The sequence below is a fragment of the Protobothrops mucrosquamatus genome, unplaced genomic scaffold, assembly GCF_001527695.2.
Source record: "Protobothrops mucrosquamatus isolate PMUCROS unplaced genomic scaffold, P.Mucros_1.0 scaffold945, whole genome shotgun sequence".
Lineage (NCBI taxonomy): Eukaryota > Metazoa > Chordata > Lepidosauria > Squamata > Viperidae > Protobothrops > Protobothrops mucrosquamatus.
The window spans coordinates 346,761-373,911 of NW_015387193.1; the positions used below are offsets into that span (position 1 = coordinate 346,761).

At 36.1% G+C, this 27,151-nt stretch overlaps 1 protein-coding gene across 4 annotated transcripts in view; it reads left to right on the forward strand.

Moving 5' to 3' along the window:
• The window catches only part of SPOCK3 (SPARC (osteonectin), cwcv and kazal like domains proteoglycan 3), a 130,945-nt gene that overhangs the window by 54,565 nt on the left and 49,229 nt on the right, over positions 1 to 27,151 (forward strand). For 3 of the 4 annotated variants that reach the window (XM_015819552.1, XM_015819549.1, XM_015819550.1), the window contains one exon: positions 21,847 to 21,973. The exons of the other annotated variant lie outside the window; for it this stretch is intronic. In XM_015819552.1, the coding sequence (XP_015675038.1) occupies positions 21,847 to 21,973 (127 nt within the window). The remainder of the gene's footprint in view (positions 1 to 21,846; positions 21,974 to 27,151) is intronic. 4 annotated transcript variants of the gene reach the window in all.

The following is a 27,151-nucleotide window of genomic DNA, read 5'->3' on the forward strand; positions in this document are numbered from 1 at the left end:
ACAAAGTATTTATAAATTAAAATTCATTGGGAATTTTTGGAAAACTAATATTTTTTTCAGAAGGATGAAATACTGAAAGCAAAATACTCTCCCCTTTAACTTATTGTAATGGTATGTGGCAGTGATGGCGAACCTTTTAAAGACCGAGTGCCCAAACTGCATCCCAAAACCCACTTATACATCGTCAGGTGCCAGGTGGGTGTGGCCCATTGGCTGGGTGTGACCCATTGGGTGGGCGTGGCTGCGGTAGTAACGGCAGACTGGGTGGGACTAAAAAGTTCAATTCCAATCAATTCCAACTTTGCAAGATTTTTTTTCCCCGCAAGAAGTTGAAATTGACTGATTAAACCTTTTTTTTTTTTTTTGCACACGGCAGTGGAGGCCTAAAGCAAAAAGGTTTTATAAAACCCAGCTGAAGGCCTAGGACTGGGGTGACGGTGCGCGTGCCCACAGAGAGGGCTCTGAGTGCCGCCTCTGGCACCCGTGCCATAGGTTTGCCACCACTGGTATGTGGGCATGATCTTGGGAGGCAGGATAAAGGGACCCATCTAAGAAACTGGTCAAATAAAAGGCAGCTGGGCTCTCAGCTGGAATGTGGGCAAGGCAAGAGGGCAAGAGGCTTAGAAATGACCCTCCCTTATTTTTGGAATTTAAAGGGAACATGGAAAAACGAGTACTTTCAGACTTGCAAGATTCTGTTTAGATAGTTTTACAATAAAGAAGAATTAGCCCATCTGGTTTCTCTTCCTGTCTGGTTTACCTAATAAGGCTGACAATTACACGCAGGTAGTCCTCGACTTACAGCAGTTCATTTAGTGACCATTCAAAGTTACAACAGCACTGAAAAGATGACAGTTTTTCACATTTATGACAGATGCAGCATTCCCGTGGTCATGTATCTCTTAGTTGTATGGCATAGAGACTTGTAACGTTTCAGACTTTCCTTCATCTGTTGGGATATAAATCACCTTGTGAGAGATAATCAAGATTAAACTTTAACAAAAACATATTAAAGTATCTTTTTTTATATTTAATAGTGAATTAGATAAATTGCAACATGTAGAATTGAGGAAAAACAGTAAATTGAAAAAAAGGGATAAAATGGAACAGATAATGTGATTAAGTAGACCGCAAGAGGCCACTGGCCAATTACAAAACTTTCTACAAAGTTTTAGGATAGAGAGTATCAAATTAATATAAAATTCTTTAAAAAGTCTAAAGGAAAAATATATTCATGCTTCAGTTAAGAATGTTAATATTTAATTTCGTAAGGGTAACAGTTTCACACAGGAAAAAAAAAACCACCAGGGTTCCTTGCTAAAACTCATGCAATAAGTCCCTTCCAAGTATTTCCAGTATCACTACAAACACCAATGTAGTCAGGCACAAAGCTGTGCCAGAGCTGGATCCCTTGAAATCTGATGTACCCACCTCCTTTAGAGCTTATCAGAAGCAGCACCTATGAAGAACGTGGAACTATAAAACTATGGAGCTCCTGAATGAGATCAATGAGATACCATTTTACCTGTATATTCTGCAGGTAATTGCTTTTGAAATCAGAGCAAAAGACAGTCCAGATGTATTTTCCCAATGCTTATGCTTGTAAAAGAACTATTTCAGTGAGTAACGAGGAAAGTATGAAAAATTAACGTAATACTATTGTAACCTTCGAGGGAATACATAGGATTTTTCATGCCTCAAAGTAAAATACTCTCTAAAAATTAATTATGTTCTATGATACTAGATGCAGTATGAGTAACAACTATGGCATCCTTGGTGTAATCTCTGAGTTTGTTTGGAGACATTTTCATTACCCATCTAGGTAACATCATCAGTGCTAGTGACTGTGTGGGTTGCTTCCTGTTTATATAAGTTAAACTGTTTATAAACAGTTAAATAAGAATTATGTATTTTATACAGTGTAATAGTCTGATTGAGCGGGAGAAAATTCATATCCTATCTACTTTCATGCAATAAATCTTGATACCTCCATAGAAAGTAGGAAAAATATAAGCTTGAAACTGAAAATTCTGTATAAAGAAATCTCTGTTTTAGAGAGAATCACAAATTATCTCTCAGTCCAAGTAAATTTGTAAGAATCACAATGATGTCATATTCATGCCTGTTCCTATATTTTACATATATGTGTAATTGATGTATATATAGTATGTGTACATATTTTATAGGGTTTAACTTACTGTTCACAGATTGCTATGAAACATAAAGATGTTTCTTTGCTGATCAGCATGATCTAGTTCTAAATGATTGGATATCAAATGTAAAATTTAGACCAGCAATTAAACGCTAGCATTTTACACAAGTAAGATTTCGAGGAGGAAAGTATGAAAGACAATATACATATTTTGTGCCATTTATGTATGTCAGTACTTTTACAGTTATTTAAGCATTTAGATAGATTGTACAATCTTTGCTTTCCATTTAATAGATTTTCCTCCTGTAATGCAGCTGCTATCTTAAGAAACAAGATGAGCCACCCCTTTTCAAGCTGAGGGAACACATTTTATTGCCAAGTTTATGCTCTCACTGGTGGCTGATAAGCACAGCTCTCAAAATAGATAGCTTTAATTGAGTGCACCTGCACTGATGAAGAAGGTGTATCATCTTTTAGAAAAGACATTTTCCTTCACAGAAATTCTAGCTTGTGTTGATAGATTTCAGATTTAATAAGATTTAAATATAAGATTATGAGGAATCATACTTCCTAGTGGATATCTGGGTCTTGATTTATTTAATACACCTCAAATCCCCTTCCTTACAGAGAAATGGATCGAAGCTAGAATAGCTTTTCTGTATGCAATATCTAAAACTGGAGTGCTGATATAATTTACCGTACTTAACTACTACTTTGTAAAGTATTGCCTTTTGTAACTGTCTGTCTGTCTGTCTGTCTGTCTACCTACCTACTTATTAAATTTGTATGCTGCCTATCTCTCTACCAAGCGACTCTAGGCGGCTTGGTTTACAATACAATATAATATAGGCAGGGCTTTTCAACCAGTGGTACGGGTACCACCTGTGGTACATTGGCACCTGGCAGGTGGTACACGGCCATCCTAGAAAAGTAGCGGGGGAGGGGAATGAACTGAACCGGTGGCAGCACCACACAAGCCTGAGCAAGAGATGGCTGGAGCTGCAGGGCTGTCAGGACTCAGCGGAAGCGCCAGGATCAGTGCCGCTTTCCAGCTGATCGGCGCTTCTTTGGGGCTATCAGGGTTCAATGGAAGCGCCAGGATCAGCGCCAGGCTCCAGCTGGAGCTCGGCGCTGATCCTGGTGCTTCTGCTGAGCCCTGAAGAAGCACCAATCAGCTGGAAAGCAGCACTGATCCTGGCGCTTCTGCTGAGCCCAGAAGAAGCGCCGATCAGCTGGAATGTTGCAGCCTCTTGTGATTTACATTCAGATGCTTGGCAACTGATTCATATTTATGACGGTCACAGTGTCCCAGGGTCATGTGAGGTGACCAAAACCTGCTGCAACCACCCAGCAGATGGGGGGAATAAAAACCAAACACTCCCCCACCCCACCCCCACTGCCAATCCTCAACAGAAATGCTCACAACAATGAAAACCTCGGACAGGAGGAAGAGCGCCGCCGGGTGGGCAGGCAGGTGTCTTGCTCGGCTGTGGCTTGGGGGGCACTTTTTTCAGTGCCATTGTAACTTCGAACAGTCACTAAGCGAACTGTTGTAAATCGAGGACTACCTGTACTTTATCACTTTTTTCCTTTTTGGGGGGGGTCATCAAGTTTTTGACACCTTGCTAGGCGACTGGTGGTACTCGGATATTGCCATATCCTAAAAGTGATACAATGGGTGAAAAGGTTGAAAAGCCCTGATATAGAGTATAGGAGTTCTTTGGGAAAATAGTACAGAAAAAGAGAATGATGCTATTTTTCCTGTGTGTACTTGTTTGTTCAGTTTCTTGGGTCTCCCCTTGGAGTCAAAGATTCTGGGGCAGCTTACAATTTAAAAAAATACATTACAGTTAAAAATATTAAAAGCATTTTAAAACAGTAAAAGCAGTTAAACCAATAAAAACATTAAAAACATCCAAATTACATACTGTAGAAGCAAAATACTTCGTCAGTTAGCAATATAGCAAGGAAATGAGGCCCTTGACATATTCAGCTCCCAGGCTTTGGAACATAGTTTTTTTCGGGCCCTATAAAAGGCTAACAGAGTTTCTATATTATCTCATTAAGAGGAAGACTGGAATAGTGATTGAGAAACTGCCCCATTCTCTCCTGCCTCCTTTTCCCTTACCTAATTTATAACTAGAAAGAAACTAATAACAAATAGTTTATAGAACTTAGTTCTATTAGCTAATGAATAGCATGGTGGCCATCAATTTATTATGATTCTATCCTTGGATTGACACTTAATACTATACAATGAAAGCAAGGAAAGCAATGTTACTTTATTTTTTATTTATTTATTTTTGGGGCTCTGAACTACTTTCTGCACAGAAGCTAAAAAATTTTGAATAGTGAAACTGACCAGCCTGGATTCACATTTGTATTGGATTTCACTACAGGATTTAACTCTTAAAAAGCTCTGATCTGGGTTTTTTCTTTTTTAATTTTTGATGGAATTTTTCCTTTGCCTTTTTTTTCTTCACACCTTCATTGTGAGAAATAATATTGTAATGTTCTTTGTGGCCATTTTGTTACAGTACATTTATCCGTTTTGTCTTTGAAAGGAATTGTTTTCTTTGGCTATGTAGGTTCCGATACAAGAGAGTCTGCTTTATATTAAACCTTCAAATAATGCACCAAGTTAAAGCGTGGTGGGCTACCTTCACAGAAAAAAAAAATAGTGTACAAGTTCAAATTGAAAACTTTGGTAAAAAGCTTGATAAAATTACTTGGGTCTCAAATCAACCTAAAGAGAATACCCAGATGCAAACCAAGCATCTCACAGCCAAGCCAGACTACAACTGGGTGGACTGTAATCTAAATTCATGCTGGAAGATTTGAAGAATGAGCAGTTTGGCTGGAAAGCAGAAGACCTGCTGCAGAAATTTGAAGGAGATCTGGATTTTACAGACTTATAATTGGCAGATTCAATGAGTGATGAAGTGGACTCTCTTAAGAAGATGAACTTATCATACCTAATTGATAAACAGTTTGGACTGGCCTTTCCTGAGAAAATGGATTGATGTTGGAAAGTGGATTTATTATACCTAACCAGAAAACAACTGGCAAGAGACTTGACACCTTGGTTCACAGTGAGACTGCTTCAACAATAGATTTGGTAGAGAGTTTAGGATATTGGATGAGATATTGTTGGCAAAGCTTCCACTAAAAATCTTAAGGGAAAGTTTTATTATTATTATTGATCCCACATGAGATGATTGTGGTGACTTGTGGCAGATAAAAAGCCACTTTCTATGAGTTAAGTACAATGACAGATTGTTAACAGAGGGCTTTGGAGTTTAACTTTGCTGTTGATTAACCTGTTAACTATTTTGTTTTTACATATAACAGGTAGATGGCAAGCTAAGTTGGTTGTAAATAGATGTAGAGGTTTATAGATTGTAGAGGTTTATAGATTGTGGGCCTGCTTCTCAAGGAGAAGAAACTAACATTGTTGCAATATATTTATAAGTAATCAACCAGGGGGATAATATCTGTATATGTGGTTTTGGTTTTTGTCCTCTTTAATGCACTTTATAAAAATGTTCTGTCCATTTTTATTGTTGTTGTTCTTTGTTAATTTCTTGGGGAAATTTGTATTTTAACTTTTTGAACATTTTTCAAAAAAAGAAACTTAATACTATACAAAGCTCACTTTCAAATCCTTTGTGCTAATGACAATCCATAACACAATCTACATAGTATGATTAGTAACTGTGATCACTGTCTGGTTATATCAGTAAAATAAACAAGGCTAAATTATGCAAGGGTTATAAAATAAACAGAACATCAAGAGAAAAGAAGAAAGAGAAAAGAGCAACTCAGTAATAACCTAAGAACAATTCTACCAGACATTTTTTTTCTGTATGACTTAGATTATTTGGAGGATAATAACCTAATTATTATGGCTTAAATATGCTAAATGGGATGGTAGATGCTAGCTTCTGGTAGTGCGGCAAGAGCAGCCAAATAGAAACAATTGCGCCCAATACATTATTGATAAACCAGAAATCTGTTTGTTGTTTTTATTGTATCTAAAGTATATTTTATCCAAGAAACAGGTTAAAACTTCTAATAAGATACCTTGTCCCATTCGTGTCAGAGGCACTGTTTAAGGCACTTCCAGATTGAAAGGATCAGCCAATGATATCACTGTTGTCGGGAGACACCTGGTGCAGGGCTCTTTACATGTTCCCATTAATGTGTCCACCAATGTGGTGCCTATTTATCTACTCACATTTATACGCTTTCAATTGGCTAGATGGGCAGGAGCTGGAGCAAATAATAGGAGTTCACCTCATCACACAGCAGCACTTGGGTTTCGAATGCGGACTTGTTGATTGTCAACCCACGACATGAGCCACTGCTCTTGTAACTAAGAGTTAGATATACTTTGAAGAATATGCAATAACGATCTTAAAATTTTTTGATTTGTAGTCTACTTAAAGCCATCTTGAATCTTTGCAGTAGCAAACCTGTGAACTATGAAGTAGGAGGCTAAGTACTATGACTATAGTATATAAAAAAAGGTACTTCCCCCTTGTTTTGCTTCCTTAAGAATGATGGGATTGAAAAATATTTCCCAGATATTTAAAGGTCTCAATTTGTTCTACATATGTGTAATTTATTTTCCAGTGAAGATTATGGGTGGTAAGCCTTTCAGTAAAGACTATTATTTTTGTCTCAGAATGATAGATTTGTCTCTATAGTATAAGGCGGGGCTTTAGAAACTGAACCTTAAATCTGTTTGTCTTGCAGAGAGCAGGGCTGCACCATCATGTTGAAGAACTGGGATTGGTTTGTCTGTCAGTTTGTAGGGATGAAATTCCTTGTTTGTGAGTGTTAACGAAATAATGGAAATAATGATGATGATGATATTTTTTTAATTATGCTGCATGACTCTTTTGTGTGGTTGATAACAATAACAATCACAGTAAAACATAACAAATAAAGATAAAACAAGGTATGTGGGATGAAGTGAGGGGTGTCTTAGCTCTTTTAAACAACAGAGTGGAGGCCATCCAGATCTTAGGGGGAACTTTGTTCCAGCGGACAGGCACTGCCACAGAAAAGGTGCAGTCCTGGGACCCTGCAGACCAAGAAGCTTTCCCCCAAAATGGAAGATTGGGGTATGGTTGCTGGTCATTGAAGAGGATGGCCTCTTGAGGTGGTACACCATCACCTTTTTCAAGGCAGGAGGTACCCTCCTTCAGAAAGGTCAACACCACAGCCAGGATCCAACCAATACACCTAGATATTAGACAGATTAGATTAGGCACCTCTTACCTCCAATGAAATATTTTCATGAAGTCTCATGATTAAACGTTTTTGATCAAGTGAATAAAGTTGAGTTTTTGTTTTATTTTTCTCCTGCAAGTAAAGAACTGAGGATAAAATGTAGCAAAAAATCATTCATTTTTATATGGTCTCCACAGTCTCTATCCTAATCATTCCTGATTCTGTCCTATAATAACATGAGCAAAATATCTCCCCTACATTTGTCTGATCAGTTGTGTATTCTATGCTACTTGGTTACTGTTCATTGCGATTGATGACATTATAAAAGCTAACAAAAAATCAAAATATTGAACGAGAGACTCAATTTTGCACAATATTCAAAGCAGTATCATTTATTTTGGATCATCTCTGACAGTAGATAGTTTAATCTGAAGTCCCCGATGGAATAATGTGAGTTCCCATTTGAATGCTGACATTTTTCTTTATATTTTCCTAGAGTTTTCATAAAGCGTAGTATTTCTAAGTGTTCTAAAATACTTTTTTTAAAAAAATTGAAAGAAGGCATGCTTTAAAATAATTTCTATATGAAACATGATTTTCAGTTGAAACAGCTTGACAAGCTGATCAAATGGAAGAAAGTACACTGCCATTAATTAATTGGTGTTTTGCAGCTATAGCAAATTTAAAATGTATGGAACAACACCCAGAATTATTCTCCCAGCTGGGGAATTCTGGGAGTTGCAGTCCCATATTTTAAATAGCTAAGGTTGAAAACCACTAATTTAAATATCTTAGTTTAGCTATAAAGGACATTCTGCAAAGCTTCAACCAAATGTATTTATAGTGTTTCATACTGTATTTTCAAATAAAAAGAGAAAAAGATACACACATACATATTTGGGATTTGCAAAACCCTTTCTATTCAGTATGCTGCATTTCAAGTGCAGAGAACCTATTCTAAGTGCAAGGTTGGTTTTCTATTCACCCTGGAAGTACTCCGAGTTTGAAACATTATGTTTTGACCTCAAAACACTTCCAATATGTTTCAGATTCAAAGCACATCCAGGGTGAATGAAAAAAACATTGGTTGTTTTCGCCCCTCAAACTACTGTTCTATGTTTCAGACTTGGTGTTTTATACTGAAAATGAGATACTCTTAGAATAAAGAAGACTACATATTGAGCTTAGAAGTAAAAAACACTACATATTGCTGAAAAATAACTAGAACCTTTAACTATAAATGTTATTAGAAGAATTTTAGAACTGCAAATGCAGCTTTACCAAGATCACATTTTCTCAACTAAACTATTGACATAATATCACAGGAGGATACATAGTCTGTGACTTGTATAACTTGCTTATATTTAAATAATTATTCTGATAGCTTTTGCATAAACATTTTCTTTTATAAAGAAAAATAAAAGTTTATTATTTTTGGCACCAAAACCTTTCAGGTTGATAGGCTGGGGAAAATGGCTTATTCCCTTCTCAATATGTGAAAATGTTGATAGTTGGTAAAAACAAAAAGAAGGCAAACTTTGAAAAATTTATTTGAGTTCTTTTGCAGCCTAAGGCAGTTTTTGGCAACTCAGAAACTTCTAGATAAACTAATTGAAATCTTAGCATTCTTAGCTATTTCAATGAACAATATTTTCAGCATTAGGAAAAAGAAACAAGTATTTGAACTGTTTCTAAAAACAAATTACTAATTATTTTGTTATCTACTATCTTTCAGACCAAATGAATCTTGCTTTATTACAATACATTTTTAAAAACCTTTTAAAAAGAATTTTAGACAATACTTCAGTAATGAATGTTAAATAAGAAAAATGACATACAACTAGATCAGACATGTCAAACTCGCGACGTCATGTGATGTCGTGCAACGTAGCGGGATGGTTTTGCCATTGCCGGCAATGGGGTGGGTGTGGCTTCCGGATGACGCGTCCGCCCTGTGGGCCGGCAGTTTGACACCCCTGAGCTAGATAATTCCAAGGGAACATTATCCATGTTTTTCATGGAGAGAAATTAGACTCCAATAAACTGATTATTTGTAAGAGATTTTTGATATAATCATTCTATGCAAAAATGTAGATAGATAGATAGATACTGTATATCTAGATATATACAGTATATAGAATATTTTATATCATATTCATGCATATACATACATACATAAAGATAGACATATATACATGCATATATATATTGGCTATTCCTATATTTAGTAAATGGTTGAAAATTTCAACTTAACAGAATATCAGATTGGAAGGCACCTTGGAGATCATTTAATCTAACCCATTTCACAAGCAGGAGACCTATATACAATGAGTGTCCAGTCTCTTCTTGACAACTTCTGAAGTAAGCCATTCCACTAGTTAATTGTTCTCACCATTAGGAAATTTCTCCTTAATTCTAGGTTGCTTCTCTCCTTGATTAGTTTCCATCCATTGGTTCTTGTTTTACCTTCTGGTGCTTTGGAAAATAGTTTGCACCCTCATCTTTGCGGCAGCCCCTCAAATATAGGAACATGTTATCATGTCTCCACCAGTTCTTCTTTTCACTAGACATACCCAATTCCTGCAACCGTTTTTCATGTTTTAGTCTCCAGCCCCCTAATCATCTCTTCTCTGTACACTTTCTAGAATCTCAACATCTTTTTTATATTGTGATGACCAAAACTGGACACAGTATTCCAAGTGTGGCTGTACTAAGGCTTTGTAAAGCCATACTAATGCTTCATATGATCTTTATTCTATCCGTCTATTAATGGATTGCATTGGCTGCTGCTGCACACTGTTGGTTCATATTTAAATGATTGTCCTTTTGGACTCCAATATCACTCTCACAGTTACTGGCACTAAGCCATGTTTCACCTAGTCTATACCTATGCAGTTGTTTTTTCTTGCATAAGTGTCTACATTGAATTTCATTTTGTTAAATAGGGCCCGGCGTTCAAGTAGGTCAAGATCCTTTTGGATTTTGAATCTATATTCTGGGATGTTGGCTATTCCTGCCAGCTTAGTGCCATCTGCAAATTTGATGAATTCTCCTTCTATTCCCTCATCTAGATCGTTTATGAAGATATTGAAGAGTACTGGGCCTAAAACGGAACTTTGAGGTACCCCACTATTTACTTCCTTCCATGTGGATGTAGTTCCATTAAGGACAACACATTGAGTACAGTTTGTCAACCAGTTACAAATCCATGTGGCAGTGATGCTATCTATGCCACATTTTTCTAGCTTACCAAGAAGTAGGTTGTGGTCTACTTTGTCAAATGCCTTACTGAAACCTAAGTGTACTATATCCACAGTATTTCACTGATCCATTAGTTTATTCACTTTGTCAAAAAGTGAAACAAGATTTGTTTGGCATGATGAACCCAGGGTTGGCTTCTGGTTATAACTTTGCTTGCTTCTAGGTGTTCACAGATTTGTTGCTTGATTATCTTTTCCAAGATCTTCCCAGGTATTGGTCTGAAATTTCCTACGAAAAAGCAAGCCAAAATATAAGAACCGCTGGATTGAGTCCAAGTTTATTTAAATATAGATTCTTATAATGTATAGTGTTATATATTCTTTAATATTAAAAAAAAAAACATTTTTCCTGTATGACTTAGATTATGGAATGGCTTACTATGCTCTTATTTTTTGTAATGGAATGGGTGGATGATCTTGGGGAATGAGAGGAAGAGATGCTGCCCAGGGAACAATCAGACAAGGGAGGCCAGAGCTCCCAGTGACTTAATGCTCAGAGAAAGAAATTTAGGAATGACCCACCCTAATGAATGAAAGCAGTTAAAAGTGGTAATGGGAAGTTTAGTACTTTCAGACTTGCAAGATTTTGTTACTGTAGCCTTGCAATAAAGAAGAATTAGTTCATCTAGTCGTGTTTCCTGCCTGTTTTACCTGAGAGGGCTGACATTTTTGCATAGGCAATAATTTAGATGGAAACATTTTTCTTTTCTTATTTGCTAGAATTCCTTTGCTTCTTCCACTAACTCAAGCTTTTTTTGCTATTATGTAATACTACGTAGCTTGTAAAATCATTAAGATTATTGTATGTTTAAGTTTCGCTGCCCTCTTGTTAATGTATAAGAAAACATGAGGTAGATGTAACTGGTAATCTTTTATTTAAATATGTCCATTTGGGGATAAGTGATGATGGATGAGTTGGTAGGTTGAACATGGATGGAGGAAAGGTAAAGAAAGAATGAAAGAACTAGATTGCAAAGTACATTTAATTGAAGCAATATTTCTAACTAATGTTTCATTTGGGGATTTATTTCAAATGCCTGCTTGTAAACATGTTAGCACATTGTTCAAATTCAACGTACGAAAAATGGGAACCTCCAGCCCATTGAAGCTTTGGATCAAACTCATGAGGGCCTTCTTATTAGGAACGGTCTTATATTTCAATCCCATAGCCACCCTTATCCTTATCTTTTTCTTGCTAAACCAGAAGATTGTTCTGGCATTGTACTTCTTTCTCTCCTCTCACTGAGTATTGATTGTTTGTCTTACTGACTGAAAATACAATGCTATGCTTTGGTGGAATGTGTTGGCATTCTTCGAAAATTTTGTTCTGTCATTTTCTAGAGGTCTTTGAAGTTCCTTGGAAAAGCTCAAAGCATCTCAGAACATGGGATTTTTTTGGGGGGGGGGGACTTGTCTAAAGTTGTTTTGAAGACCTGAAAATATATATTTTTTCCCCGTTATATTTCTTAGTGTGATTTTTTTAGCTTGATTCATGTGGCAATGGGTAAAGGTTCTGTTGGAGTGTCCCCCCCACTTCATTTCCACCCTTATCATTTGGGATGCTCTTCAGGGAAATTATACTTACGGTGTACAGGAGAAAATTGGATTTCATATTTTAACTGAAGAAAGTTTCACATTCTTATGGTGCAAACTCTCATGCCCAATGTAAAATAAAGCAATATAGGAAATCTTGATATAATGGCTTGGTTGAGTGGAGGTGGGTGTCTTTTACACCAGAGTGTCCATTAATATGTACAATTTGGCATTCAGGGTGATTTGCATAAATTAAGTAATTATTTTATTACACAAATGATGCATATTACCATAAATGATGTAAAATTTAAATGCCTTACCCTGACTCTGGCTACAATGGCCTTGTCCATTCCTTTGGGGGATGTGTGAATAATAATTTAGATGGTTGTATCAAATCTACACCGATAGGGTCTATTAAATTAATATTTCACTATGTACGTTTTGTTAACTTTTATTGTGGGAGTAAGGTCTTTGTATATATAGGTTTTAGTTTTACTAATGCATGAGAAAATAAATGTTTGGCATTTAATGATAATGTAAACCTCAGAAAGTTGTGTTTTCCTCTTTTTTTATTCAGGGATCATAAATCTTTGAATCTAATTTAAACATATGACTTTGCTTGGTAAGCATGCATGTGTTTCTTCTTATATACATTCTAATTGCTTTGTTTTGTTATTCATAGCTACAATCTTAATTTACAGGATAAGACGGTATCATCAATTCAACGATATAACTATGTATATGTCTTAATAAATGGATCGCTCCCTTGCTGAGAAATAAGGATGTTAGGATTTCTCCATTTTAGATTAAAAAAAAGAAAAGAAAACCTAGGACAGTTTTAATTCTTCTACTATTTACAGGCATGTGGAACTTGTACCCCTTTTTAATTATGGTCTTATCCTATACTGCTCCTCCTTCCTGCCTCATTTCTTTTTAAAATGCACGCATTAGACAGATTGCACAGAAGCTGAAAACAACAAGGCTATTTAGAAGGTCATCATTTTGTATTATAATGCTGCTGTCTGAAGAAGCCCATCTGGCACAGTCGAATATCTTGGAAATTTTTAGTCTGATTAATTATTGTGATCTGTACAGTACTTGGTGTATAAGAAACATTTCATCATTCTTATGTCCTGAGCTCTGTTGAATCTAGAGAAAGCTTTCTGTTTCATTTTGTAATTTGTGCTGCCAATCTGCTAGCTTGGAAAAGTTTCAAGCTTGTTTTATTATTTATGTTTTATTTGTACAGGAAGTGATGTTACACGAAGGCTGAATTTACAGTCATTCCTTTGTAATGGACTAATGAGTAGGACTTTCTTAGTGACAATGGTAACATTATATAGCTTTAATTAACCCAATTACTCTGAAACTGTGCCATTGTGGTGAGTCTTAAACCAGCCCACAAGGCATCATATTTTCCTTTGTCAAACCCTGAAAATCATAAGAATGCTCAACTATAATTTTATGCAGTTGGAAGAAGTAAGGGTTAAAAAGATTTGTGCCAGGTACATGAAACTCATGTGTTTTATTTATACAGAAAGATCATAATTAATGATTTGTACTTGCTAATTAATAAACAATGTTTTTGCATAAGTATAACATTCCATACTGATATGTCAAAAACGTAGGATTATACATTGTCATATAGGTGATGGAAGTTATGTATCAAGGAAAGAATAGAGCCTCATGGAAAAGTAGATGAAATCTGAGACTTTAATGAAACCTGGAACTTTGGTTATTAGTGGAAAATGGGCAGTGCTGTACAGTACAACTACATTGTTTCATCAGAATTTCTTACAAGTATTAAGCAAAGATGAATATAATTTTATGGAAGCTGTCGCAAGCAATCTCTGGCTACATTAGCTAGGAGCAGATGAGAATGTTTTAGATAATGATTCATCATTTAATCAATATTATTTCTTGTGGCGGCTTACTATGTGCAAATATAGCTTCCATTTCAAACTAACTTTTGAAAAAGACTCACATGTGAAGTGTCATCTGCATACTATTAGTAAAATAAGTATACATTTTCATGCACCTTATATGAACAGTAGAGTCTGAATGTAAAAAAGATTTCAATAAATAACCCTTCTACTTCTAAATAACCCTTCTTCTTCCAGAAGAAAAAGAAAACTAATCTAAAATAAACAGAGAAACAGCCCACAACATATACTAGTAGGCAAGGAAATCCAATATTCAAAGAGAGAAGGAAACAAAAGCAACAGTAATTAATTTAAGTTTTCCTCCAACTTTTTTTAAAGAGACGGATCTGTTACAGAATTGTAAACTTTGGCGCTTGTGACACTTCCTTGTGGCTACTTTTGGAAGATGTATTTAGAGTGAGTTCTAATAAATAAATAAAAACAAGATTAGTCTTTCTTATTGTCATTATGACTTGGTTGCCTTCAGTATGGATTACTGCAATGTGCTCTACACAGGGCTGCCCTTAAAGATCGCTCAGAAGTTGCAGCTGGTCCAGAATGCAGCAACACAGCAGTTACAGACATACTATGTTACTCCACCACCTCAAGAGGTACACTTGCTCCCAGTAGGTTTCTGGGTGCAATTTAAGGTCCTGGTTATCATCTACAAAGCCTTTCATGCACACAAGTTATTTGTGCCTCTTTCCAGTTGTTTCTGTTCATCCCAATAGACTGGCAAGATGAACTTTGTCTAGGTTTACCCTTAATAACTGCTTGGAAGCTTTATTTGGTTTAGCATACAACAACCTAAGTAGTTATAAGAATGCCTAAGTTTGCCTATGTAACACTTCCACTGCAAAAGCTCTTGGTGGTTACCTTCCGGGTGCAATTCGGGATTTTGGTCTTTAAGGGGCTATACATTTCCAAGACCACTTTCCTATTCAGGTTGGAAAAGGAAAAAAATGTTAAAGTTTCACCCTGAGAAAAAATATAATCATCCAGTATAAAGATATAAGAAAAGAATATAGGGAATTCTCTACTAAATTCCCAAGGAGCCCTGAAGACCTGACTTTTTTTGGTGGATCTTGCAAACGGAATAGGAGTATGGATTTCCCCAGCAGTGCTATAGGGCAGTGATGGCGAACCTTTTAGAGACCGAGTGCCCAAACTACAACCCAAAACCCACTTATGTATCATTGGGTGCTGGGTGGCGTGGCCCATTGGGTGGGCATGGCTTCAGACTGGGTGGGACTAAAAAGTTCAATTAATCAATTCCAACTTTGCAAGATCTTTTTTTCCCGCGAGAAGTTGAAATTGATTGATTGATTGATTGATTGAACCTTTTTTTTTTTTTTGCACACGGCGGCGGAGGCCTAAAGTGAAAAGGTTTTATAATACCCAGCTGAAAGCCTAGGACTGGGGCGAGGGCACATGTGCCCACAGAGAGGGCTCTGCGTGCCACCTGTGGCACGCGTGCCATAGGTTCGCCACCATGGTTATAGGGTGATGGGGGAGGTTGTTTTCTTTTTCTCTTTATATTTGCTCAGTAGGGTTTGGTCTTGGGGATTTTTTGGGTGGGGAAAGTTAACTCTGTTACTATATACTGGATTGTAAGCTACTCAGAGTCATCTGACTAGAACAGCAAATGAATAGAATAGAATAGAATAGAATAGAATAGCTCTTTCATATAATAGAAATTATTTCATATGAATTTATTTCTTCATTTTTATCCTGCTTTTATTACTTTACATAAATCAAGACAGTGAACATACCTAATACTCCTTCCTCCTATTTTCCCCACAACAACCCTGTCAAGTGAGAGGTGAATTGGGCTGAGAGAGGGTGACCGGCCCAAAGTCACACAGCTAGTTTTCATGCCTAAAGCAGGATTAGCACTACACTCTCTAGGTTTCTACCTGGTGACTTAACCATTAGACAAAACTGGGTAATGCTTACCCAGTATGTCATAGTACATACAGTGTTTTTAATAACTTTATTAAGGATTATATTAAATCAAACTAATACAAAAATACGTGTTTATGTATGTGTAATGTGCGTGAATGAAATCAATGAATGAATCAATGAAAAAGTGTGGACCTCCCCCCAAAAAAGATATTAAGAAAAAGAAACTTCCTCCTATTCACCACATGCATCTTCATTCCATACCTCACTTGGTTTTCTAAATCGTCAGCTCTCCTCATTAGACAGCAAAGGTCCAGTAAAAAATTAACAAAAATACAACATAAGCATAATCTTCCTTTCCTTTTACTCTAAACCCCCCTCATCCTTCTCGTAACAATTAAACAATTGTAAAACAAACAGGTGCCAAAAAACCTAAACAAAAGCTATAAAACAGTACCTAGCGCATTAATTCCTTATTTAGATGTCTAAAAGTAGTGACATAAATATTAAGAACTAATCCATTACATAGTTAAACATTTCCAAAAGAGAAAAAAAACTATCTGATCCAGATAATTATTAAACATCACCAAAGACAGCAATTTATTATTTAAACATAGTCAAACTTATTTTGTATTTTTTCCCTCCTTCTCCTTAAATCCCATCAATAAAATTCTAATTCTTATTGTCTTCTACTATCTTTGTATCCTCTCTCAACATTCTTATGTCTATCCATGTATATTTATAATTTCCATGAAATAATTCTAATAAATTTCTAGGATCCAATCTGGGACCAGAGGTTTAGTCTTCCGAGCTTCTGGACTTATGCTGGAGCCCATCATCAAGGAACTTCTTTCTAGTAGAGCGTGTGTTTTGGGTTATTCTGTGTGTGTTATTTATATGGTGCCTGGTTGTATGTGGCTTTTCAGCTGTTGATTGGGGTATTGATGGCTGGCTCTTGTTTCCTTGTACTGGTTTCTTGGTTATAGCTGCTACAATCTGTGAATGACAGTCTTTAAAAGATGTGAGAAAAGCTTGGCAAGAGGTCAACATAACAGGGCCAACATATGAATGTCTTTCAGATACAGGAATGTCAGAGGAGAGGCTGGCATCCGTATGGGTTTGCTCACTAATATCTAATGTGGAGAGAGTCCAGTCTGTTGGGAGAGTCATTCTTATGGACATTAGGGCAACCTGAACAGCTGCAATAGAGGCCTTAAGGTCAATCAGTGATCTTTCCAGTTTTTCCTTGGTACGTTTGAAGGATTGCAAATGCTGTTCCCTGCATCGCTTTTCCATTTCTGTATATCAAACCGCAAAAGCAGACCAATTGCCCAGTTTGAAGAGACATGAACAGCATCCAAGACAACTTCACAAAAATTAAATTTGTTTCTGTCAAAAGTTCCAGCAAAGGAAAACTGACACCTTGGTTCTTGTGAGGTAAACACATGCCATCGCTGCAAGTATTGACAGAATCTAGATCCTTTATGAATACACACACACACACACACACACACATACCATGCCAGGGTACCTTTTTTAGGAATCTCCCCCTCTTAGGCTGGGAACATCCCATTATAGAACGAAAAGATAACGAATTAAATCAAAATAGCAGAAAAAAAGTTAAAGAAAGGTTATAAAGATGTGAGTGGACAGGGGACTACCTTGTCCAATTCAGGCTAAAATGCTGGTAGTTACACTTCATTTTCTCTCAACCGTGCATCCATCAATCAATCTCAAGGCATACTGCATGGTTGAGGGCATGGTTGAGGGCCTACAATGTTCTTATGTAGTTGGTTCAGGTTTTTTTGTCTTCTCCCATTTGTTTTTTTTTCTGTCTTTGTTCCCCCATTTTTTATATTATTATTATTATTATTATTATTATTATTATTATTATTATCATCATCATCATCATCATCATCATCATCATCATTATTATTATCTCTCACATGGGCAACCGAGAGACAATTGTCCAGGGGCAGTAGAAGGAATTTGAGCCCTGCCAACATAGCCAGTCCTTATGGATGGAAGAGGTCCATTCCCTCTGCATCAGTAGAACTGACCGCAGCAAAAGAGGAGTAACATGCTACCTCAGCAAAAAAAAGGCCAACCCTTTCTCGGGATTGACCTCTGGGTCAGCTCCCTATTTCTGGAACTGACCACTGTGTTAGTTGTTAGTTCCTTATTCTTATTCCATTGTCCTAGTTATCGAGCCAGTTTCCTGTTCTTCCTTGTCCTTGCTCTAACCACTACTTTCCTCACTACCATTTCTACTCGTGTCATTACACCCGTGAACAGGGCTCAGTTCCTCAATCCCTATGCTATCTGTTCCTGTGAAAATGTGTGCCAACCACAATCTTTCACCATCTTCTGCAGCGGTCACAGTTCTTCTTTTTACTAAGTATTTCTCAGCAGAAACCGGTCTTTATTTTAATTGACTATCAAAGAAATACAGAAAGAATTATTAAGATATTTTTTCTTTCACACCTTCACCTCCTAAGTACTAGGTAAGCTGGTAGTAAATGAGCACTCCTGTTGACTGACAAGGGACCTGATTCCCAGACTTCACTCAAAACTTAATAGCTGCATAATTGAATGTACTGTATATCCTTGTTCATTGCAGTGTGAAAGCTACCAATGAGTTTGGGTCTCCTCATCTAAGCAGTCTCTTTTGTTTTTGCAGTCTGGTGGTTAGCTTCCTCCCCATCTATCCTACAGGGGCAATCCATGCAGGGGATCCGGTAGATTACAGCGGAAGAATCTCCCACCTTCCACTGATCTTTACAATGCATAATTTGTCCTCATATGGTAACCTCTGGGCGGTGCGCAATGCCCACTTGCAAATCTTGGAAGCTGCATTCTGTTGCTTCCAAAATGTTTTTGATGTATGGTAGGGCATGCCATGTGGTTAGTCTTGTACTTTGTTTCTTCCTTTCTCTGCACCGTATTGTAACAAATGCTTGTGGGTACCCATTCTGCCTGAATTGTTCACGTAGGTAGCCACTCTCCAGTTGTTAACTTGCTGTGTACAATAGTGGGTTCTTTCCCTGCCATTTAGTGTTCTGATGCAACTCTTTTTGTGTGACACTGGATGGTTACTGTTGACATTCAGAATGTGTGGAGAGTTGATGGCCTTGTGATAAACTGTGGTTTCTAGGCTTACATCTTCTTGTCTGTTGACAAGCACATCTAAAAATGGTAATTATATAGCTGTTTCTTCCTCCATTGTGAACTCTATGTCCAAAAAGATGAAATTCAGTATGGTATGAAAGTCTTTCAGTACATTTCTTTTGATGATGACAAATATGGCACCAGAATTTACGTGTGTAGTTTTGAAATCACGGTGTTCTGATTCATGCAGGACTGTTTCTGCAATGGCTCCTGATATTGGGGATCACACGGGTGTCTCTTTTATTGTTCATACATTTTCCTTTTGAATGTGAAGAAGGTACATTGACAATATTGGAGTCAATAAACCTTGTCAGTGCAATCATAGATAATATTTACAATTAAGCAAGTTTAATTCTTCTAGACTTTTTTGTCCTCTTGATTTTGTATTTTTGTCATTCTGTCTTCATGATATTCTATCAGTCAAGAATATCTGAATTTTGAATTATGTTGTACTCTATATGTTATGGTTCTAGCAATACAATTTCTACGCAGCGGTGGCTCTATGGAGTTCACTGTCATGAAATATTATTGAATAGAATTAGGTTCTTAATGGTTTGGTAAACTAAAACTATGGTTTAGTGATTTTAAGAGAATATTCTAAATGAATTACTACTTTCTTATATCTTTTATCTCTTCTACCTACCCCTTGGAGTTCTCTATTATCGATAACAGCAGCAAGAACAAAAATAAGTAGCAAACCCTCCAGAGCTATCTCTCAGTCAGTACTTCTATTCTTGTTTCTCCAGAACTAGTGAGTCTAGGAAACAAATAACTTACTTACTAATTGATATATATCTTGAAATAATCAGTATGTGTACCAGTGTTTTCACTTGTATTCACTCATGAATATAAATGGGCTTGTAATTTTGGATAAAAATAGAAATAACTTACCCAAACATTGTTTGATTATTCTCTCTAAAGGGTTTGTGAATTACTGAGAGAGCTCTGATTACTGGTGATATAGAAATATAATTATTAAAGGAATATAATCCTGACAGCTGTAAGCTAACATAGAAGGCATGGAAAAAGTGGGGAAAAGTGTATTTATTAAAAAGATATTTAAATATATGTTTTTAAAATTCATTGTAATATATGTTTTATCTGAAATATTCTGTTTTTTCCCATGTGCTTAGTTAAAAGAGAAGGAGAAGAACTCTATATACTGAAACAAAAGTTGCCATCATTACTTTAATTATTTGTGAAAAGAAGAAATACAGGCATTTAGGCTGGACATAAAATGAGTTAATTCTGCTATTACTGCCTACTGGTTTCATAAAACAAATTGGTCATAGAATTAAGAAAGAATAATCATGAATCATCAGCGCAGATCGGACATAGCATATTTTGTCTTAAGAAGCTCAGATATATGCAAGCCATAGGAATACATACTTTGTCCTTCTTTCTTTGATTGCTTTTTTATTCTTTGAGATTCAATACTTCTTAGATTAATTAACTATTAAATGCGTAAGATAATTTTAAACCATGATTTGAAATTGATTTCATTTTGTAATTTGTTCTTTAAAAAAAGAAAAAGAAGTGGAGAAATATTACCAGTTAAGCTAAGAACTTACATTTAACATAATATTCCAATAGATGGCTCATTCTTAATTTATTGATTAGAATGCTTACTCTACAGTAATAATTTTATTCTCTGTTAAGTTGGTTTATATTGGTAGCTTTCATAATGATTCATATATTTCGCTTTCTAATCTGAATTTGCATAGCCTTTCTCTGAGTATGAACAGTAGATCATTAGTAAAGATCATCTCTTTCTTAGAGGTGTTCCAGCATCCTCAAATGTAAATAGTTTTGCTAGAATATCAAGACATATAGACTTAGTTGACAAATTAGGCCAAGGTCTGTGTTTTTTTATCAAACTGGAACAACATACTAAGCCATATATATATATGTATATATGTTCTGGTTTTAAATATGTTGTGCGCCGCCCTGAGTCCCTGTCGGGAGAAGGGCGGCATATAAATTAAATTAAATAAATAAATAAATAAATAAACATATTTACAAGCCACAATCGCTGTGGTTATGCAAGATGTTGAACCTGTTTAATATTACTCAGTCCTGACAATGATTGATCTTTCTTATCCTTTATGGAGTTGTAAATATTTCTCTGCAATAGCCAAAATATTAATATAAGATGTAAATATTAGTTTAAATTAATGAAGAAAGTGGTATAGTTCTTAAATAATAGTAAGCTACAGTGCAATTTATTATTTTGAATTTAACGTAGTGGATAAACCCATCATTAGCCTAATTTCATGTAGTTATTAAACTAGTTTCATAAACATTTTTCCAAGATATGAATTGATATCTTTAATATTGTTTGTTTCCTAAAACTGTTGTTTAAAAGACAGAAAAGTATGGCATTTCCATCAAGATTTGGATCTGGCTTCATTTACTCTTGCTCCACCATGTGACTTGTGTTCACTCTTCTGTAATCCTCAATAGATAACATAAAAATGGCTAATCATTGCATTAATTATAAACAATGACTGTGACCTATCCAGCAAACTGTGGTTTAACACTTCTAGCTTAGTATTATGTTTGAACACAGGTCATGTAAAATTCATTAGACATGATTTAATTACTAAGAATATAGATTATACTTCTCTGTTCACCTTTTCATACCTTTCTTACCTGATTTGATTTCTTTCAGTATGAAAGAAGCTGGTTTAAGCCATAAACAATGGAGAATTGGTTCCTTTTCATCAAAATGCAAGCTGTGTCCTGTTGTTTATACCAATCCAGTTTGTGGATCCGATGGTCACACATATTCTTCTCAGGTAAGCCAATGAATAGACTTGTTGTCTATTCTGTGTGATACATAGCATTTTATTGTCAAACATTGTATGGTTTGTTCAGTTTAAATTACTAAATGAACCTGTTTAAATCTATACAATTGAACTGACCTAATATCACAGCTTTTTTCCACCAGCAGCTCTTTTTTCTTTCATCCTATAAATCCCACAAAGACATACAACTATTGTTGACTTGCTCTTATTCTTCCTGAGCTGCTCTGGTATTTTGACACAGATAAGAAGACAGGCAAGTTAGTCAGCATCCATTGATTGACTGGCTGGCTGGAGCCTCACCTTGGAATTTGAACAGGAAGGGACACTGAGGTAGACTTCTGGGAGATGTAATCTTCAGCAGAGGCAATTATAGCAGAGTGCTGGGATGTAGGATTTCAGACTCCAGCAGCTCAGAAGAAGGAAGGAAGGACGGAAGGAAGGAAGGAAGGAAGGAAGGGGCAGCCTTGGGAGAAGGGGGTTGGAGGAAAAAAGTTGTAAAAGGACCCATTGGGGAGAGGAAAAAAAGATTGCTAGGTGAGGGTGCTGGACTCATGGGCGGAGACTTGATCTGAGGAAGAATAGCTGCTATATTCTAAGTTGGAAATTGGATTCTAGCTACCATGGGAGGGATGACAATTCTAGCCCAAGGCAGAGTCTTGGAGTGACTGCATCCTTGGCCTGGTGGAGTTTCTGGGCCATTGCCCCCCTGGCTGGAGAGGTGGACCCACAGGCCTTTTGCTGGACCTGCAAAGGACGCGTCCATAAATCAACAGCATTGGTGAGGGGCCATTTGGCCAAAGGACAGTTTCTGGGACCTATCTGTGTTTTATTTAAGCGCTCCAACAGAAGCAAGATGGATGGCAAACAAATTTAATACATTAAAATAAAAAAAGTAAATAAGAATCATGATACCAGTTAATTCTGCTATTCATTACTATTTTAAAAGTTTTCTTGGTATTACCGGGAAAAATCAAATCCAACTGAAACAAGTGTAAAGCAAAGTGAAAGAAAGTAGTGTCACAGATTTTTTAATATTAATTTTTACACTAAAAATTGTAGTTTATTCATTGTTTATTTGATATCACAAATAACTGAATACACAGGGCAGGATATTAAAGTGTTTCACATTTATATACATGTGTGTGTATGTCTGGGTGGGTGGGTTTGTGTGTATATAAATGTGTATGTATAGATATTGATATAATTGCATGCATGTATATGTATAGATACTGATATAATTAGCTATATTTTCACAACTTTTTTTCTTTCATGGTGAAAGATAAATCATGTTAGCATGAAAGGGTTATATTTCATAGCCAAAAGACATGTCAAGCACATATTTAGATTATTCACATTTAATCACAAGGAAATTCTCATTTTGATTTTGTATTTATAGCAAACCTGTGTCATTTTTCTTACTTGGGTTGGAATAACAAGTGTTTAGGGCAGGGGTAGGCAATCTTGGCTCTTTTATGACTCGTGGACTTCAACTCTCAGAATTCCTGAGCCAGCCAGGAATGCTAGCTCAGGAATTCTGGGAGTTGAAGTCCACGAGTCATAAAAGAGCCACGATTGCCTACCCCTGGTTTAGGGTTTTCTTTCCTAAGCAATCCAGCAACATATGAACATTCTGACTCCTCAGTGAAGCAAGCCGAACATTTCTTTCCATTAGTGAAAGCTGCACACAGAAAGTTCCTCCATCTTATTTTCAGAAAATTTCGTTTCCTCATGTTGTTAATCTACTCAATTTAAAGTGTATTTTATTCCACGGTCATGTTTTCACAGGAATAGAGGGCAATCAGGGAGGGAGCAAGGAAGACTGCTTTAACCACTCAGTTCTACAAATAAAACTGGATCCAGCCCTTGAGAGGCAGTTTGGTGTAGTGGTTAAGGTGCTGGCCTAGAAACCAGGAGATTGTGCGTTCTAATTCTGCGCTAGGCATGAAAGCCAGCTGGGTAACTTTGGACCAGTCATTCTCTGTGTGCCCAATTCACCTCACGGGGTTGATGCTATGGTAAAATAAAAGAGAAAGGAGTATTAGGTATGCTTTCTGCCTTGAGTTATTTACAAAGTAATAAAGCCAGAATAAAAAGTAAAATACATTATTCTGAATAATTTCTACCGTGTTTATGCAATATTGCTGGCAACCTTTAGCCTAAAATGAGGAATGCTTTATATGGTTCCTCCTACCAACATGTCGTACAAATGCAGAATTGTATGAGCTTATTCTTATTACTTTATACTATGTCCAGTAATACAGATGACCAATATGGAAATTATAAGCATCATGGAAATGAGTAGAAAATGATTATTCTTAAATTGTGTCTCCTGAGGGTTTTTATTTCACTCTAATGCAAATGGGGTGACTGGGGAGAAAGGGGGGTATGTTAGAAAAAACATAGTGATGTGAAATTCTTAGAGTATCCCCAAGTTATTTTTTTTTTGCAATAATTAAGTATGATAGTACATGTTTTTAAAAGTACTTGTTGCTTGTTTCTCTATCCTATTAAAGACGGGGTCATTTGGAGGAAGTCCTCCAAATTGCACATTGTATTATACAAATGCAGGATTATTTTGAAGGGTAATCAGTGTTCAGATTTCCAGAAAAGGTATATAATATTTGTTTAAAATAAAGAGATTTGTGCTGTGTGTGATTTAGCTACTTTGTTTTTGCAGTATGTCAAATGATTTCTGCAAATTGTACAAATTTTGAGCAGATGTCAAGACCTGCACCACTGCTATAGAAGTAAAATAAATGCTTAGTAGTATAATATCATCTTCCTTATAACATTTATTCTAGGATTTTTGTGGTATATTATTATGTAACCTAAAAATAGCAATAGCACTTAGACTGATATACCACTTCATAGTGCTTTATAGCACCTAAGCAGTTTACAGAGTCAGCCTACTGTCCCCAACAATCTGAGTCCTCATTTTACCAACTTCGGAAGGATGGAAGGTTGAGTCAGCCTTGAGCCGATCAGGGTTGAACTGCCGAACTGCTGGCAGTGGGCAATCAGCAGAAGTAGCCTGCAGTACTGCATTCTAACCACTGCACCACCACGGCTCCTCTGATATCTGATCAAAGTACAGTAGGAATACAGTAGGGGGAACATTGGTTTTTTTTTAATGGTCAGAAATTATATAGACTGCTATCCTTAGTGCAGGAGGAGAACTATCTAATTTCTGCAATTTATGCTTAATTTTCATCAGTCTATCACTAATTTCCCTTCCACTCTGCCATTCAAATCACACTGTTCACACCGTACATGTGAAGGCTGGAAAATATGTTGTATGAAAATTGAATAAATAAAGCAAGTATAGTCTATGTGTTTCTTCAAACAAGTATAATCTCTATGTGGAGTGGGACTGAAGAATACTTTATGCTGATGACTGATTGATAGGTCCTGGGAATGAAAGCAAAGATTTTTTTTTCTCATAAAGATAGGGCTTTTAAGACCAGAGCCAGAAGAATAAGTATCCAAAAGTTTAGCTATTCTGCTGCTGGCTTTTGCCACTCAAAATCGTACATCAGCATTATTATATTACTGTAAGTTATGGATATGATTGTTATGGACTATAGGAAGTTATCAGTTCATAGTGTGGGAAGAATATTACCCATCTGGCTGATGAGATGCTTGCCTTCCTCCTTTTTAATGTTGAAATAGTGATTATTTTGTTTATTCTGTTACTTTCAAAAGATTTTGCCAGACTTTTTGTAGTTCAGTGACGCTGAGGTAATATTTAAAGGAGCAGTGGTGTTAGACTACCTTTCCAATAGGGTGCCTGTATAAGAGATGTTGGGGTGAGATGGCAAAAACATTTCAAGTAGTTGGGTCTACTATCTGATTAATTTGCCAAACTGTATATCTAAAATTACTGTAAGGAGTAGCAGATGAAAGATCATGGCCATAATTAAAATGAGAATATTTTTCTAGGTATGGTCAGTGTTTTCTTTGCTGTTTGTAGCTGGCTGCTAGGTAAGGTGACCAATTGTCCTCCTTTAGGGAGGACAGTCCTTCTTTTGTAAGTTCTGTCCTCTTTCGAAAAGTGTCCTCCTACATGACCTCCTTTTCGATATTTGAAGACTAATCTGAAGACTATTCGATCGAGGCCGATCCGTGTGATGTGACGTATTTGTATTTGACATGACGATTCGTCAAGGCTTGGTACAGTGTGGTGAGACGCGATTATGAGATGCATGCGCTCTACACAGGAGAATTGTTTTGAGGGAGTGCGCCGCGTGCAAGTGGCTTTGTTTACTTCTAACGAAACACGACACGGCACACATGCACGCATTAGACTCCTTTCTCAGTGAATATTCAATCATACACAAGTGAGCACAACAATTCACGTTTTATTAATTCATTATCTATTTAATAATTTCCAAATATGTATAATTTTATTTACAAGTTTATTCGCTTATGTTATTGTTTCAGTTTTAATAATTAATTTTATTTATTCATATATTTTTTTCTTCCATTTATTTGTGTCCTCCTCATTGTAAAAAAGTTGGTCACCTTATGCTAGGGCAAGCAAGAATTAGGTGCATTTTTCTTTGGTTTGATGTTATATTGTATAGTTTGTAGATTTTTTTCAAACTTTTGAAAGTTATGCATTAAATCTCTGAAGTAGACAGTTTTCTTTTTTCATTCTTCTTCCTTCAGATCAGTATTGTTAAGAAAGTAAGTATATGAATGTTGGAGATTTATTTGTTAAATACAAATAGCTACATTTTTAAAATAGTATATTCTATTCGAACATTATTATTAATCTTTATTTTGTTCATTTTGTATAAAAATGAAACTAATGCTGATAATTAAGCAAAATTTCTGGTCTACATGTTTGTCATATTTTTTATTGAAACATCAATATCTTAAAAATCGTGCTGTTCATATAATTTTACAATGCTATACAGTTTGTATTAGACATATATTTATTTTTACATCTTTCATTTCAATTTCTGTCCCTTCTTTCATTTTACATTGGGAAATTAGAATGTTGTCTACTTTCCAGAAAAGACATTTTGCATATTGGTATTTATACTATGTTATCTCAGATTTTGAAATTTATTTTTACAAAGTAGCCCAATGCAAACCTGCTTGCCACTAATTTTACTTCTTATACAATCTGGCTTTTGTTTCTAGCCAGATATCAAAGCATAGTTT